Source organism: Mus caroli, unplaced genomic scaffold (assembly GCF_978045245.1).
Source record: "Mus caroli unplaced genomic scaffold, Mus_caroli_1 scaffold_13, whole genome shotgun sequence".
NCBI classification, from domain to species: Eukaryota; Metazoa; Chordata; class Mammalia; order Rodentia; family Muridae; genus Mus; species Mus caroli.
The window spans coordinates 72,338,515-72,356,770 of NW_028227268.1; the positions used below are offsets into that span (position 1 = coordinate 72,338,515).

An 18,256-nucleotide genomic window follows, 5' to 3' on the forward strand; every position below is an offset into this window, starting at 1 on the left:
TGAATGTATGTTAGTACACTGTCACTGGCTTCAGACATACCATCAGATCCCATTACAGATGGTTGTGAGCTACCATGTGGTTGCTGGGATTTGAACTCAGGACCTCTGGAAGAGCAGTTAGTGCTCTTAACCTCTGAGTCATCTCTCCAGCACTATTTTGTTTTGTTGTTTTGTTTTGTTTGTCTTTCTAATTCTAAGCCCTGCTCTTTCCCTGCGCATCGGACAGCAGTGGATCTGAGGGAAGAGTACGTACTCTAGAGCTGATGAGATCTGCCTATCTACCACTCTGATAGACTTCAAGTGAATATTTCCACAGCAAGCGGCTAGCCTGGGCCTGGCACACAGCCAGTCACACATTGGCAGATCATTAGTTGCAGTAATTATGGTTTTATTTATTTCTGTTGTTACTATTATTATTACAGCCATATCTCAGAGGTTTGTTAACTTCAATAATTATGGTTCTATTATTATTAAATTAAAGGTACTTTTCAAAAATTAATGTGAGATTAGCATTCTCCAAAAAAAAAAAAAAAAAAAAAAGAACAAGTACAAAGGATTGTGCAGAGTAAAGGTGGAGGCTCAGGGCGTCAAGGACATAACCAAGACAATTCAGGGGAGGGAGACCACTCATGGGGTGCAATCTCTTTCCAAGGTTCAGCTCTCTCACTTTCTTCTTTGTATCCCTGACAGGTCTTTTCCCCAGGACTCCCCAGAGTCTGATCTATGTGTCCCCTTAGTTCCCAAGGACTCAGCCCCTGACCTAGAAAGGCAGAGTTAAGCTGTGGACACAGAGCTCATCTCTGTACCTGTGTCTGCCTACCTCTAGCTAGGTCCTGGGAGGACCTTGTTCATTGCAGGGTCCTGTAAGCCCACCCCCTCCCACAGAGCAGCCCCTCCTCATGCCCCATTTGAGAGGCGTAGTCATGGTCATTGCCTAGGCCTTACTCCAACTTCTCATCCCCGAGCATGGCTTTGGCAATCCTACCACCCTGAGTGGAGAAGATCTCAGCCTGTCAGCTTAGCTCTGCCCCATAAGGCCCCACCCTGGAGTCCAGCCTAGTCCTCCAATACCTCTCTATTGTTGTGATAATATGCTCTGACAAAAGAAACTGAGGTGAGAAAGAATTTATTCTGCCTCACAGTTCAAGGGCACAGTTGGTCATAGTGGGGGAAATCAAGGCAGCAGGAGCCTGGGGCAACTGGTCACATCACAGACACAATCAGGGAGCTGAGCTGCTGCTCAGCTCCTATCTCCACTTACACAGCCCAGAATCCCAGCCTAGGGAATGGTGCTGCCTACAGTGGAGGAGTCTTCCAACCTGAATTTATGCAATCAAGATGAATTTCCCACAGGCATGCCCAGAGACCCATCTCCAAGGTGATTCTGGAGTCTGTTGTGTTGGCAATTAACACTAACCACATTACATCCATCTTCCAGCCCAATTCGCCAATGTCCTACTCTCTGATGGACCCACCCATAGACCCATCCAGCCACTGCCCAGTCCCTATCCAAACCCGATCTCCCTGCCCTACTTAAGCCCTGCCTCCAGGAGACGGGTCCCGCCCCTGTTCCCTGCACCCCTGAGCCTTGACTCACAATGTTCATGAGTGTCAGCAGGTACTTCTGCACGTGCTCCTTCCCATGGAACTGGACCACCGAGTCATCCACACCCAGCAGGACCTCAATGTTGTAGTCATCGTCCGTGGCATGCCTGCGCACCCTCCGCCGTGAGCTGTTGATGCGCTCCTCCAGGACGCCTAGGGCTCTGCTGAGGCTGTCCAGGTTGCCCTGGGAGACTCCTGGAAGGAAAGGACACCTTCTTTGGTAGCCACCCATCACCCCTCACCCATTTGGGGCATTACAGAAAGACAGAATCCATTTGGGCACAACTCAGTTACCAGCCAGGTATCAGGATGGCATTAGGGTGACCATTGTCTCATATAAAACTCACAGCACCCTAAATCTGGGGCATTGTACCCATTTAGACGCCCAGAGAAGGGCAATAGTGACAAATGCTCCATGCTAACACCTCAGTGGTTTCAAGTCCAACTTTTACCCAGTGCCGAGCAGAAAGTATCAAGGACCATGGTGATGTCCTGACACTGACAAAAGCACATTAGGGACAGACACAGAGGAAGCTCAAGAGTGATGTGGCAGTGCCAGCCCTTATCACACTTCCCTAAAAGGCTAAGAGCAACCCACTGTCAAAAGGCTGTTGTATCTACAGGATGGCATTGCCTCTTGTTATAAATGGGGAAGCTGAGACTCAGCCCAGGCAGTGAGTACTGTCCAGTGTCCCATCACTCCTAGCTTTTCTCCCAGAACTCTCAACCTTTCAAGGACTCCACTAGTCTGATATCCCTATTCCGGATCAGGACCTTCATGCCTGGCCCCTTCTCCACCAGGGGAACTTTGCTCCCCACCCTGATACTGATGGAATTGCTCAGGTACCTCTTCAGTCTGCCCCAGGAGGGAACTGCCTGCCTACCCCCAAAAGGTCAGTACCTAGCTACACACCGATCATGCTCAGAAGTAGAGCCTGCAGGATCTCAGCTGAGGGTAAAGGTCTGCAGTACCATCAGGACCAGAGCCCAAGACGCCACGCCCACAGCCTCTACCTGTCTGCATTGATTCTTGTCTGTTTCACACTGGTGAGACCAAACATCTGAGGGGAGCCACTTGTGAAGATACTAGGCAGCTCGGCATATGGTCCTGTTCCTGCTACCCAGCAAATCTCTCCACTCAGTCACATAGTGGACACCTTCAGTGCAAATTACTCCATTTTACAGATAATAAACCCTGTGTGTAGGAAACCAGACAGATACTTCATGCTCTGCAGCTTACCTTTAACATAGCAAACTTACAGTGTAACACACACACACACACACACACGCATGCATACACACATACATGTATGCACACATACACACTACCTATAACATGCATATAAACCTGTATACACCACCTATAACACACATACACATATATATATGTATATATATACACACACACCACCTATAATATATATATGTATATATATGCACACACACAATCTATAACATATATAAACCTCTATCTATTCTATCTATCTACTACCTATAAACCTATATACACACACACTACCTATAACATATGTATATAAACCCATATACACACACAAACACTACCCATAACCTATGTGTATATATATATATATATATATATATACATATATATATATATATATATATATACATATGTGTACTGGCTAGTTTTGTGTCAACTTTACACAGGTCAAGTTATCACAGAAAAAGGAGCTTCAATTGAGGAAATGCCTCCATGAGATCCAACTGTAAGGCATTTTCTCAATTAGTGGTCAAGGGGGAAAGGCCCCTTGTGGGTGGGACCATCTCTGGGCTAGTAATCTTGGTTCTATAAGAGAGCAGGCTGAGCAAGCCAGGGGAAGCAAGCCAGTAAAGAACATCCCTCCATGGCCTCTGCATCGGCTCCTGCTTTCTGACCTGTTTGAGTTCCAGTCCTGACTTCCTTGGTGATGAACAGCAGTATGGAAGTGTAAGCTGAATAAATCCTTTCCTCCCCAACTTGCTTCTTGGTCATGATGTTTGTGCAGGAATAGAAACCCTGACTAAGACAATATGTATATATATACATATATGTGTGTGTGTGTTGTACACACATACTATCTATAACATATATATATATATATATATATATATATATATATATATATATATATAAACCTGTGTGTGCTGTGTGTGTCTATGCACTCACACACATCATGTTGGCATAGACATATATATATATATATATATATATATATATATATATATATATAAGTTAAAACACACAACTACACATCTGAAGTGCATAGTCATATGCTCACATGTGCATGCAATGCACCCTTATGCACACATGCACAAACATGGAAGGTCCTGTTCAGGGCTACTCTAGGCATGGGGAACGGGTGAGCCCTGCAGGCAGGGCCCATGCAGAGCTGAGTGTTGCTCCACTCAGCTGCCTGGAGATGATTCAGGGCCATCCTGATGCCTCCAGAGGAGCCGCCTGGGACTTCAACCTGACACAGGGCTTGAGGGATTGCTGATCTATTTTCATGCATTTATTTCTTTGCATTTTCAGCGCGCAGGGACAGCTCACCTTCAGAGCCACCTTGGGAAGCAAAGAAGATGGTAATTTCCACAGAAAAAGTCCTTCCCTGGGGAAGGAGCTAGACACCACCTTCTGCCCTCATCTTGCTCAGGGTCACACAAAGGCAGCCCCAGGGAAACAACAGACTGAAGGGGTACTCCTTGGGGGCCCCAAGGCACTTTTTAAAAATACCTAATTTGGTTGACAGCATTTGAAACTTGGAAGAATTCACATTGAAAATCACGGAGAACATCCAGCTTCTCTTGAGAAATTTAGAGATGGGGCCATCCTTGGGTCACCTAGGTGTACTGAGAGAGGGCATGCTGGGACCCAGGTCACCAGGCCACTTACCAGCCTGATGACTTCTTGGGCCTTCAAGGGCCTTCTGACTCCACTCCTCAAGGCAGCACAGAATGACTCTTTATGCATCGCCTGTAGCGGTCACTAGAGTCACCAGGAGGCTGGAATTGGTCTGAGGCATCTCTTGCAGCAGCAATGCCAAGCTGGCAGAGTTGTTTAGCCAAACCATGTGCGTCAGGCCCTTCCAAAGCAATGAGGCTTTATAAAGCTCTTTTGGAAATGCCAACTTCACCTCCAGCGTGGTAATTATTGTTGCTGACATTACTCTTATCACAATGATTTTTTGTGGGGAGGGGGCCCCCCAATTTGCTCTCCTGTTTCTATGATAAAACACTGACTGAAAACAACCTGGGCAGGCGAGAGTTTTAGGCTATTATTGAGGAAGTCAAGGTAGGACCAGCCAGGAGGAGCTGAAGAGGCGACCTTGGAGGGTCTCTGCTCACTGCCTTGCTTCCTGTTTCTGTTCATCCTGCTTCTTTACCCAGCCTAGGGGTGGGTTGGGCTTCTCTCCATCATTTAGCAGTGCCATAGACCCGTGGGCCAATCTGATGGAGGCAATTCCTCAACTGTGATTCTCTCTTCCCAGTGTGTGAGGGACAACCAAGATTAGCTATCACAGGGGTCCTGGGCATTATATTTTAGAATACCTTCTTCAAACCCCAGCCCGTGGTAGAGAACTCCCCAAACCCAGGATCAGGTAGCTGGATCAGCTCTCTCTAAAAATCTCACTCCTTGAAACTTCAGGCCTGTTCCAGCTAGCTCAGCACACAGCAGTGGGGTCTGCTGCCCCCAGGCCTGGGACCACCTGAACCTTGCCCTACTGCCCTTTTGTGTCCCAGTGAAAGTTGACATCCAGGCAGATACTCCACCTCATCAATCATGAAGACCACCCTTGTTTTCCTCACAATGATCATGACCTTAACACAAGCTAAACTCTGGCCCTGATATTCCTGTTTCTCCTAGGGAGCTCTGGCCAGCAACTAGTTCCTAAAAGGTCCTAGATCAACTTCCTAGTGACTACAGCTCTGGCCTTCAGGGCCTTCCCAGCCATAGTGGGTTGCCAGCCTGACCTAATGACCTAATAACCTTTGCCCCACTTGGCCCTCGGCCCATAGTTCACATGACCTCATGTTCTATCCTCATTATTAATGCAGTCAGGGTGATGAACTTTGAATGCTGCCCATCTCCTGCTGAGGCAGGAGGATACCTGCTACCTGTAGTTTCTCTTTCCACTTTGGCAGCTCCCTCTCCCAGTAACACACACACACATACATGTCGCCCCGGGAGGGGGAGGGTGTTGACAGATGTTAGAGAGAAGACAGAGGCCCCAGCAGCCATGCCTGGTTGGCTGACCCTCCCCTCTCCCATGTGTCTATCACTGGAGCCTATCTTTTGAATGAGTAAACAAAAGATAGTTGGTTCCTGGCATTTCCTTGCTTGGGGACCCTTCCAGATGGCATCTGGAGTTCTCTTTGCTTTGATAAAGATGACACAGCAGAAACCATGTCCAAGAGTCCTGGCCTGAGAGTCTCTAGAAGGCAAAGGAAAGATGCTGAAAGCAGATCAACAGACTTGGGGAGAGGATAAGAGCAGGGGAGCTAAGTTCCTACCCAGACAAGCCTGAGGCAGCCACCACCCAGGGGAATGGGTGGTTGACACTGGGCAAGCCCACCTACATAAGCTCTGTACAGCAAGGGTGCTGAGCCCATGGACTGAGGTCTGCACCTTCAAGCATCCTCAGAGTGACCTCTAGGACAAAGACATGTGCACAGCCCTTCACAGTGATGAAACTGTGCTCAGTTCTCACTAAGAGGAGGGGCTCCTTGTTGTTCTCATTCCCCCTCTGGCTTGTCCCTGAAAGGCCTCAAGAGCTGGAAGCAAGGTCCCCAACACAGAGTTACTGAGATGGCAGGATCTCAAGACATGGGGCCTAGAGGAAGGTAGTAAGGCTCATCAAAGAATCAGTGGCATCGGGTGGAAGTGGGGCAGGGCTCTTGGGACTAGGTTATTCCCCCTGGGGACCAGCTGTTATAAAAGAGGGCATGTGGACCCTCATCTTGGCTTCTTCTCTTGTGCAGCAATCTCTTCCTCTGGAATATACTCTATGATGCCATTTGATATGTTGTGACACCGCCAGGGGGTGCTATCGCCAGAATGTTGCTTGAACTTTTCATTCCTCAGAATGGTGAGCAAAACAAGCATCTTTCCTCAATAAGTAACCCAGGGTGAGGCATTTTGTGAGAGTAGCCCAAAGTGGATTCAGACGATCAACAGGGAGCAATAAAAGAACAGAAAGATTGAGTCCATTGAGTTACATTGACAGAGACGGGGAGCTAGACCTGAGCCCAAGCCAAGATCCAGTCCTAGAATCTTTCCTTAAAGAGTGACGATTCTGAATCTGCTTCCCATGCTGAATCTTCTGTTGGAGTGTGCTTGATCCCCCAACACTGCAACTGTGCTGCTCACTCGTACTCCTAGCACTCAGGAGGTGCAAGCAAAAGGATAAGGAGTTCAAGGTCATTCTTGGCTACAGATGGTGGCAAGGCCAGCCTGGGACACATGGGACCCTGTCTGTAGCAACAACAACGAGAATAATCATCCCTATTTCAGGAGTAGCATGATCTTGCAATAATAATACATGTCACAGCAAAGTTTGGGTGTGTTCTCCAATATTGGATTTTGGTTTGGTTTGTCCTATTGCTCTTTGGATAGGGTCTTACTCTGTGTCCCAGGCTGTCCTAGAACTTATTCTGTAGACCAGGATGTCTTTGAACTTCTACTTCTATTCCCTGTGTGATGGAATTAGAGACAAGTACCACCACATCCAACCTTTCCAATATTATTGACATGGCCTAGGGGATACGCCATGCTCCACCTGCACAAGGGCTGGTTCAGGAGAACCAAAATTGGTAGAAAAGACACTTGGTCTTTCGCCTATAACGCAGAATGTGACAGGGCTGGTGACAGCCCTGTAGTGCAAGGATGCCTGAGGGCTTACAGGAGCCTGTGCAAGTCTATGTCAGTGCCTTTGCTGGGTTGGCCTCTTCACTTTTCTGCTCCTGCACTACATTAGCTCATGACCACACCCTGGAGTAGACTCCAGACTTCCCATAGGGAAGGCAGCCAGTCTAAGATCTTGATGCCTGCCTTCTCACTGGGCTCAGAGGAGTGAAAGAGGAGGCCATTATTTAATCTCACTTTCAGCGGAGTTTGCCTCATACCTGGCCCATAGGCCATATAATCAAGGCTCTGGCTCCAGCCTGTGTCATTGCTGGGAGATGGTGACCTTGTAAAAGGAAATTAGGTTACCTGGAATACATCCTTGATGGGGCTGTTGGGATACTGGCCCCTTCCTGACTCTACGATTTTCAGTGGCCATGGATGAGCAGCTTCCTCCTCCACATACTCCATGACATGAGCTGACACAGTATAGCCTGGACAACAGGCCAAGTGATGATGGCCTGAAACCCATGACCCTAAATCCTGTCCCCCTTCTATACTGTTTCACTCTGGTATTTGCCATCTTGATGGAAAGACTACTGACACAATCTCCATGTGTCACCTCCATCGCCCTTATTAAACACTGGGGACAATATGAGGTAAATCAGGGCAGGGACTAAAACCTATAGAAGCTTACAGTTTCATGATAGGAGAAGACTGTCCTGTCCACTCTCCCAGGAATTATTCTATTTCTCCCGTTCATCTGGTGCCAGCTAAGATGTCTCCTCCTTAAGAAGACCCTTACTCCTTCCATCCTATGTTTTAAGACTCTCCCCTGAAGTGGAAATATAAGGGTTCTTTGGAGAGTCAGTTGTGTTGGATGGTTCACATGTTTTGCTGGGACAAACATGTGAAGGAGTGTTTTCCTGAAGCAGACACAGGAGAAAGGATGTTTTGCTAGAGCAAATATGTGAAGGACATGTAATGAAGGATTCTTTGCTAACAACATGCATGCATTGGTCCTCCTTATGTTGTGTTGTTGAGCTATATTTTTCAAAACCTAGAAAGAACTGCATCCCAAAACTTCTGGTGGTGTGTCGTGGCTTTTTTTTTTTTTTTGCTGCTTCCACTGACTTGGGCTGATTAACAGAGTGATGTTAGCTGAGACAGACTCAGGTAGAGTTTTGTTAAGTCAGACTCACATGATGTTTGGAGGGATATAAATAGAACCTGATGGACAGTGATGGTGGCAGAGCTGGACTTGCTGGTACAGCTAGCTATACAATGGTTGTTGGTCTCTCATCTTCGCTGATCTTCACTTCACTGAGAGAGGCACAGCAGATAATTTCTCCTGGCATCCCTCCAGGTCCCTCCTGCTGACTTGTGCAGAGGATGAGGCCTGGGTGTCTCTCTGCTAGGTAGTGCCACCACTACAGATTCATGTTTGCTATCCCAACTCTACCGAATTGGACTACTGGTATATCCATAAAGTGTTTGTGAGTGGATTGAACTGCCGTTGCTGACGCCTGTGAACTGAACAGCTGGTTTCCAGATAACACAGACAGGAGTTGCTCCAAAGAACTCTTTCTAAATAAACACACCTCCCCTGCATTCTTTCTTTTCCACTACCTCTGGTGGGTGGTGGGCTACAAGGGAGGTTAAAGTGTTTAAAAACCATCATTAAAAATAGCGCTTGAAAAAGTTATTCTCCTCTTTCAACTCCTCCCCAAGACAGCATTTCTTTCCCTTCAGCAGGAGTGACAATTGTGAGCAGCTCTGATATCTTTTATAGATTCATAGTGGCACTTACTGCTTCTCCACCCTTGGATGAAGACCCCCTCAAAGAGAGTGGCCATGGGTGGCCTCAGCTTTTCCAGTGCCCCATAGGAACCCTGGGGCTGAGAGGGTTTGGAGTTATGAAAGAGATGCAGTGGGAACCCAAGACCCAGCAGAAGGGCAGCTGGTGTAGAAAACGAGGCAGGTGCATGCAGGGACAGGAAGATAATATTGGTGGGTGGGAACAGGAGGAGAACATAGTGACAGGTGTTGAAGTGTGAACTGGAATAAGAGCGCTCTATAAATTACCTGCATGAGGGAAACCAAGACAAGAGGGACCAGGCAGCTTAGAACAAATGGGATGGAGAAATTACACATGTATCACATAATTAGCAACAAAAAGAAATGAGGTGCCGGGCGTGGTGGCGCACGCCTTTAATCCCAGCACTTGGGAGGCAGAGGCAGGCAGATTTCTGAGTTCGAGGCCAGCCTGGTCTACAAAGTGAGTTCCAGGACAGCCAGGGCTATACAGAGAAACCCTGTCTCGAAAAAAACAAAAAAACCCAAAAAACAAAAAAAAAGGGGGGGCATCTTAATGCCATTCATGAGATACAATAAAATCAGAGGTATTCAAGGGGAGGGGCGGCTGAGGCAAATAGGGCCTGCAGGAGATGTGAGAGAAAACCCAGTGCACCAAGTGGGTGGGAGGAGAAGGTGAAGGCCAGTTAGGTGTGAACAGTCACGCACTTATTCCAGAAAACAAGTGAGTTAGAGCAAACACTAAGGATGGGCATAAAGGGTTCAAGTTCATAAGACAATCTAGTGTTCAAACCACCAAAAAACAAGACTTGGCCTTTTCATGCATGTGTGGAAGATGCTGAGATACAAAGAAAACAACAACAACTAAGACTGTCTGTGATGACTAACATTGAAACAAAAGCTGGGAATTACAGTAAAAAGGAAGGCCTCAAGACCTTTAGTTCTAAAAAGCATAGACTCAGTAGAAGGTATAAATTCCAACAGTTGGCTGAAGTATAGAATCTGAATAAAGAGATAACTAAAAGAAGCTGGAAAAAGATGGCCAAAGGAAGGTCTAGATGCTTCTATGGGAAAGTGTTTCCCAACCCACAAGGAATAGACACATTTAATTTCACAGGAAATGGGCACGCAGCAGTCAGTAACCTATCTGTTCGGAGCAACAACCAGCTAAAAAATTGGGTTGGGGGAGGGGAGCCTGTTAACCAAAGTGCACAACCATCATAATGCCAAGGAATAAATAAATAAAAATGATGAAGGTGTAAAGACAAGCAAAAGGTAATACACTTTAACACTCTCAAAAATAAATAAATAAATAAATAAATAAATAAAGTCCATGATAAATGGAGAGGAGAATGATTCGCTGTATTGGAAGGAACTCTCATCTAAACTAATCTATGAAGTATTACATGATCTCATAAGAATCATTAGACTCCAGCAAATTCCAGAACCTGCTTAGTTCTGGAATTCTTAGCAGACAACAAGTGTGGATAAGATAAATGAAAAGCAGCTCCTTCAAATTCAGAGTATTTATTATAAAATTGCACTTATTCTAATACAGTATGCTAAAATTGTGAGATGTACTGAATAAAATGTCCAAGGACACACCCAGACAGCTAGGTGAAAAAGGGCTTTGAACATAAACACCCATTTGACTCCTTTCTGGAATCCGTCTGTCTGGAAAGTGTCAGTCAGGGACTTTTATTTTACATTCCCAAAGCTCTAAGCCCAGGGTGAGCAGAAGAGAAACCATATCAGAGCAGTCATTGGCTGGGAAGCAAGAGAGCTTTCTGTGGTAATAAACTTGATATATTCAAGTTGAGCCCCATGCTGCTGTGGAGGAGAGCCAGGGTTCTTCTCATCTGTGCCACAGTTACCCCCAAAGCACTGACACTGATATAGCAAGCACCATCTGGAAGTGGTGTGGGGAGCAGGTGAGTGGAAGGGCAGTGACAGTCTCTTCCCACGTCCCGTGCCCTCTGCTGGACTGGCTTTCGTCTGGAGGCGTCTTTGAAAAGGTCTCTGGGATACAAGCACTTGGTGTGATTAAGGGTGAGGGTAGCATTCTAGAAACAAGAGGATTCAGTGAAGGTCCACTTTCCCAGTTAATCCTAAGGTGCTGGTGGCCAGACATTCACTACTCTAGACAGAGCCTGGGGGAGCACTCTGAGGAACCAAAGGGCAAGAGGAACCCACCTACAAACGCTGGGTTTCTAGTCATCATGGTCATCATGGTCGTCACTCTCATTATGGTTGTTTACCTTTCCAAATGAACAGCCATCCAAGGGCCACCAGCTTTTTGTGAATGCCTCTGACACTGCAGATGGAGATCAAGAAGGAAAATGCACACACACACACACACACACACACACACACACACACACACACCAAAGTAAGGAAACAAACAAAACTACCCACCAGGAAACAGGAAAAAGGCTGTGAGACCACAGACCCTTCATCTGCCTCTCTCTCCCTGACAGCAACCCAGGTCCCCATGCAGCTCTTCCTGGACAGAGCTGATTAATATACTAGAACCTCGCTCCTCTTCCAGAGTCCACTCTCTTCATGGCTCTGCAGCTATGAGCAAGCCCAGTCCCTCTGACTCCAGACCAAGGACAACACTTAGTTATAAGTTTACTATTATTCAGTGCCTTCTTGCTGTGTGACTCCTGGACAGCGCAGGTCATGTGGTATGGAGTCTGCCCACCACCCCAAATATCTATAAAAGTCATGAAGTCATGCTGTCCTCTGGAACTGAAGGCTCCTTCCTTCAAGACCACCACACTCTGCATGGCTGCCACTTTTTCTAATGAGGCTCCTTTTGGGGACTGGAAGGGGACGTGTCTATCCCCTCCCATCATTATCTATCTCTCTGAATGCTCTCCCACTGCAGCACCTCATGGCTGCCTGTGGTCCTGAGCCTAGAAAGCCCAGTGAAGGGGTGAGTTCACACCAGCTTCTCTCTACAAACCTGGAGTCATTTCCAACAGACGAAAGAAATGAATTCTGCAGGGAATTGAGAATGGGAAGTCTATGCACGTATCCTCTGAATGCTGAGAAGAGATGTTACATACTTTAAAAAGGAACAGGAAGCAAACATTCAAATGAGCTCCTGGAAATTACTAAACAAAACAAAACAAAAGAAAGACTAGATAACCTGAGTGAAAGGACTGGAATGGGAGGCTGAGAGCTTCCCCACCAAGTGAAACAGCAAGTCAAAGGCGATCTGAGACTGATGATAAATTGATCATCGAGTACCATCCAGATAGCAGAAGCTTTATAAAGAGCATGGAAAACCAGAGGAGAGGACATTAATCATTCTAGAAAATTCCCCTAGCCAGAGGGTGTTTCCAGGCCAAAAGGATTCATCTAGTACCCAATGGAGACTAAACAGATCAAATGATTACAAAATTTCAGCAGACAGCGGAGTCTACAAGCTTCCATAGGACAAGCGGGAATCCACAGGTGACAGAAGAGGTAGACAGAGGGATGGGTTCAGAGCATCAGACGTCACGGAAGCAGCGTTAGAAGAAGAACATTTGGAATTCTGATGGGAAATTGCTTAATTGCAGTCACACCCAACTGCTCAATGAAGCATGACACTGGACTATATAGACATCTCCAGACATACAAGTTTCCAGATCATGTACTTCCTGAAAGGGTTTCTTCTGAAAAAGCTACTGAGGGAGATGGTCCATCCAAACAAAGAGATGCACCCAGTGAAGTGTAAGATGATACAGGAAACAGGAGACTCAACACAGAAGTGACAGGGGAAGAGGATGGAAGCATGGAACGTGAGCCCCAGCTGCTGAAAGCATGTGGTGTCATACGTTGACTTGAACTCACCATCCTGCAGCAGCAAGACCCTAAAGATAAGACTATTGTCACCAAGACTTCCACTTTCATAAAGCCATCCTTTCACCCGCCCCTAGCCCCCGTGAGAGAGAGGGGAAAGGAGAGGGAGAGAGAGAGTGCGCTAAGCCCCTACCAGTGCCATTCCCCTGAGGTGTCAAAACTATGAGCTTTTGTTTTTATAAGGTTAGCTGCCGCCAGCATTTCGTTATAAGGCAAAACTGACTAACACAATCTGGTATGATCAGAATGAACTCATGTAAATGCTAGAAGAAAATGCTTTCCTATAGTTTAGCAACAGGTTGGCTTTGGGCTCCTAGTGCTCTTGTCTGGTGCCCTGCCTTCACTGTCACTTGCTTGTGACCCATTGGGATGTCACAGATCCCCATTGGCTAAGCAAGGTGATTGGATGAAAGCACAGCTTGTTAAGGCACTTGGTGCACAGACAGAGGAATCACACCACACTGCTGCCCCCAGGTGTCATCCATGCAAATTAGAACACATCGCTCCCCTCCCTCGGGCTCAGGAAGAGCAGGGACCACTTATGTACTACACTGCTTAGAAAAGGGAGAGGGAGGCTTGTCACAGTGCTCGTGTAGAGGTCAGAGGACAACCTCAGGTTTCAGTCCTTGTTGCAGGTGGCATTCACTGCTGGTTACACCAGGCTAGCTCATGAGCTTCCCGGGAGTCTCCTATCTGTGCGGTCCACTTCCCCATAGGAACATTGGGAACGCAGGTGTATGTGTGCTTTACTGCGCTTGCCTTTTTATGCATGTTCTAAGGCCTAGAGCTCGGATCGCATGCTTGCAGGTAAGCACTTTTTCAACTGTGGCATCTCCCTGCCCAACCCCAGCTCTTCTTGCTGGGGATTTGCAGGGGCTTATGGTTAGGCTTTACATCCTGGGCGGCAGCAGCCTCACAGAACGCACACTGTGGAGCCGATCTGGGCGAGGTCATCTGCAGGAAGGTCAGTCCTCTGGTTGTTAACTTTGAAGACATAATCACTCTGTGACTGCAGATTCCCCCAAAGATGGTCATTAAGATAAAATATGTTTACCTAGATGCATAATCAGGGCACGGCAAGAGGCCCTGTTTGGCAGCAGGCAGGTTCTTTGGAGGCTCTGGAAGCAGAGAGCGGGCTCAGCCCCGCGGGGGCCATCAGCACAGAGTCCCACTGGTGAGTTTTATTAAAAGGAGCTCATTATGGTTATTTCAGCCCAGTCTTTATAACTTTATTACCGCACCTGAATTAATTTCTGCAACTCCAACAGATGCAGCTCATTCTGTGTCACTTTTATGACTTGGGGTGTAAAGCGGGGAAGGAAGGGGTGCAGGAACAGCTTTAGTTGCGTGACTTTCGTAGGTGGGGGCTGGAATACTGTCCATTTCTGGGGAATGAGTACCCAGGGGGTCCCAGGTGCCTTTCAAGGCCTTTTATGGACAAAAAGAGGCTCTGGAGAAGGACAAGGGAACTTCTTTACCTCCCCGCCCATGGCAAGGTCCATAGATAATGTTCTCCCAGGGCACCGGGTGGTGCTCCTCGGTGGGGGACATGGAGCCTCCTGGCTTCCCTGTGTGTGTGTGTGTGTGTGTGTGTGTTTGCCTTCTCAGAGCTACAATAGCAGGGTAGCACAGTGAGCTCCTCTATACTGGGTGTCTATCATTGATTTCGTTTTGGTCAAAGCTGTCACCTTCTCCAGACCTACAGAAAAGCCACCTCCAGCCTAGCTTTATTCTGAAGCCCCAGCTTCTGAAGTGTTCATGTGTCCATCCAGGGCAGTGACCTCCAAGAACATTGCTGTTGTACATAGAAAGTTACCACAATGTGTAATTCCAGGGTGGCTTTTTCTTTCTGTTCTCCACAACTGGGATGCTGTGATGATTGGTTTTGTCAACTTGACACAATCTGGAATCACCTGGGAATCAGTGATGGATTAACTAAATTAGATTAGCCTGTGGGCATTTGAGGGGGGGGGGGATGTTCTTGACTAATGGGAAGACCTGCCCACTATGGGTGGCACCATTCCCCAGGCAGGGAATCCTGTATTGTAGGAGAGGAGATAAAGTGATCTGAACATTAATTAGCATGCATGCATTAGTTCATTCATTGCTCTCTGCTCTTGACTGTAGACGTGACAGGTGCTTCACGTTCCTGCTGCTGTGCCTTCTCTGCTGTGACGGGCTGTGACATGGACTTGTGAGGCAAATAAGCTCTTTCTCCATTAACTTGCTTTTTTCGGGTATGTTATCATGGTGACAGGAAATGAAACTACGATAGTGATAAGCAAGTGCTGAGGCTGGGGTAAGGTCTGAGAGCAACTCCCAAAGGTGTACCATCCTGTGGTGGAAGCTTTGTCCCTGTATGGTTATCTGAGAGTTGATGGGACTTTAACCGACTATGGAGGTGTTTGTCACTGGGGCCATGGCCCTTACAGGAGCCATGTCATTCACTGAGACTTAGTTCCCATGAGAATAAGTTGTAATGAAAGAGCAAGCCATGGTCCTGAGTCCGCTGACTAATTGACCCCCAGGGACCCCCTCTGCTAGTAATCTCCTTTGTGATCGCTTGACTATGAGAGGGCCCACACAGACAGGGTCTCCTGAGAGGAGAGCTTTGAGACAAGCAATCTTTCTTTATAAAGAAATGAATCTCAGGCATTTGTTTTAGCCATAGGAAAAATGGACCCAAATAGATGGTGGCATGGCTAATACAGCCCCAATTTCCCCCACCTTTCCATTTCTTTGAATCAACTCACTTGGCTTTCTGTCTTTTGAGAGTCCCAGCATGACCCCACACCATCATATGCACTGACCCCAGTTGGATACTCTGGTCAAAGCACCCCAAGATTATTGAGGTGTGACAGTCTCTCTGCTCTAGGCTTTCACCTCTTGTTTTCTCAAGGAGCCCAGTGTGGGGTGAGGAGAAAACCTGTTAAGTAATTAAGGTCTGAGGCCTTAAAAATGGGCCAACCCCCCTAAATACACGTCCTGGGGACATTGTGCAACAGCAGCTCTGGAGAAGTGTGGGGGCCTCTGTGCTGGATACCCAGTTCTCATAGCACCTTGCAAGTTTTATTTACAGCAGTGATGGGTTGCCTATTGTCCCCAGACCTCACCTGAGGTGACAAAACACCCCTGTCTCACTCTGTCACCAAGCACAGCTGGATTGTGTAGGACCCTCTTTACCCACCTATCTCCTGGTACCATCTTCCAGGAAGCCTCTGCACCCCCACCCCTTCAGCAACCAGGTTACTGGAGTCCCCAAGGGCTAGGGAGGTTTGGGGCTGAGAGGCCAACAAAGCCCTGTCCTGAATGGGTCTCTTCTAGGAGCGTCCTGAGACCAGCCTTGGCCTAGGGGGACACCAAACAGTCTCTCTGCTGAGCAGCATGCCCAGGGGAGGGAACTGGCCCTGAGTTTTCTTTTCAGTGTCTCCTCAGCACAATGCTGCCAGTTGGTGAGAGCCAGTGTAGAGACTGGCAGACGACTGAATGAAAATATTTACCGTGAACTTCAGAACAAAACACAGACGCCCCCCCCATAGGTCCCCATAGAGATTCCTTAGATCTCATCTAAAATGTGGGGGAGCAGGAAAACATTAAGTGGGGTCGACCAATGTTGCAGAACCCCAAACTCCAGGCTTCTGTCACATACAGCCTGTGGAAGTGTGTGGCTCAGGATGAATGATTCCAGTGTCCAAGCCCATGATCACACTGGAGACCCCAATGTGGACATTGAGCAGCTTCCTGGCCCCACAAAGCCCTGAGGCACCTCACAGCCCACATGTCCTGGATCCCCTGAGGACTGACTGCCTTCCTCATCTCCTTCTATATCTCCATTCATGACACCATTTGTCTACCAGCCCCACTCTAGGACCTGCCTCTCCTCTGTCCACAAAGCTGGCTCCTTTCTCCTCCTGAAGTCTCTGAAACCTTCCCCACTCCAGCCTCAGTCTCTCTGCCACGGCCCTGATCAGACCTCTAGCGGGACTTGGTACTGACCCTGTTTGTGGAGTCCTCTCAACCTTCGGTTCTCTGACCCCATGTCATGCAGGCTTGGTTGACAGGAGCTGGAGGCCAATATTTGCAGGAGGTCTCAGATGCCAGACTTGCAGTGGTTCCCCGTCTCCTGCCTGTTCCTCACTCCCCTGCCCCTCTCTTTTCCTCCTGGTCCTGTCCAGAGTCCAGGCAAACAGAGGAATGGGCTGACATGTTCTTCCTGGCTGCTACCTGGATTTAGAGGTGGTACCACAGGTTGGGTGCTAATTCCTCACAAACCTCAGCCAAAGCATGACAATAAAAGATGTCCATGGAGGTAACAGTGGAAGCTTGGTCCAAAGTACATTCCACGTTGGGCATTCGGGCGGGGTGCAGCTCTGATGTGAATTAATTCTGTCCAAAGCTCGTGCTGCGACTTAGTCCCCATTTGGAGCCATTAGGAGGCAGGGCTGAGGGGTCTTCTCAATGTGATTAGGGCCCCACCTCATGAATGGATTCACAAAGGGAAGCTGCTCCAAAAGCCATGCTGGTTTGGTTCCTTGAAGGTCCCCTGTCTCTGGCCGTGTGATGCCCTGCCCCAGCTGGGCACTTTGCCAGCCAGAAGGCCAACGGCAGCTGTGTTCCTCACCCGGGAACAAGAGTGCTATTAGTAACAGAAAGCAGCAAGACAGGGGGCTTTACAAGTGTCTTGTTAAACCTGATGCTTCTGGGTTTGTTATCCACAGCTGCCCCGTAGGTGTGAACAAGGCTTCTGTCAGACAGATGTAGAAACAAGCCTAGCAGATACCGCAGGGGCCAGCAGTGCAGGACGGCCCTGTCTGACTCCAGCAGCAGTACTGACCTCAGAGACTGACAGGTCACTCTGAGGCAGCAACTGTCTTTGGCCCCAGTGGACGACAGGCAGCTGCAGGCATGAGCGCCTCTGGCTTTGGTTTAGACATTGTTGCAGAACCAAACTGCAGTGACCCAGAGGCACAGTCAGCCCCACCTGATTTTAGCCAGCGTGAAACTGAGGTTGGCACTGTGGCACACGCAGGAAAGCAGAGACATGCTTTTATGAATGGCCATATCGCGCGACCCTTGGACAGGCCTCACTGCTGCCTTTTTTGATGTCTTGGACTCATTGGGATCACTGGAATTCATTAATTC

General features: G+C 47.8%; 1 protein-coding gene across 1 annotated transcript in view; it reads right to left on the reverse strand.

The window, feature by feature from the left end:
* Window positions 1-18,256, reverse strand: part of Adamts2 (ADAM metallopeptidase with thrombospondin type 1 motif 2) — a 203,093-nt gene that overhangs the window by 63,688 nt on the left and 121,149 nt on the right. Inside the window, exon 4 of the mRNA XM_021176447.3 lies at window positions 1,598-1,800. Within this exon, the coding sequence (XP_021032106.1) occupies window positions 1,598-1,800 (203 nt within the window). The remainder of the gene's footprint in view (window positions 1-1,597; window positions 1,801-18,256) is intronic.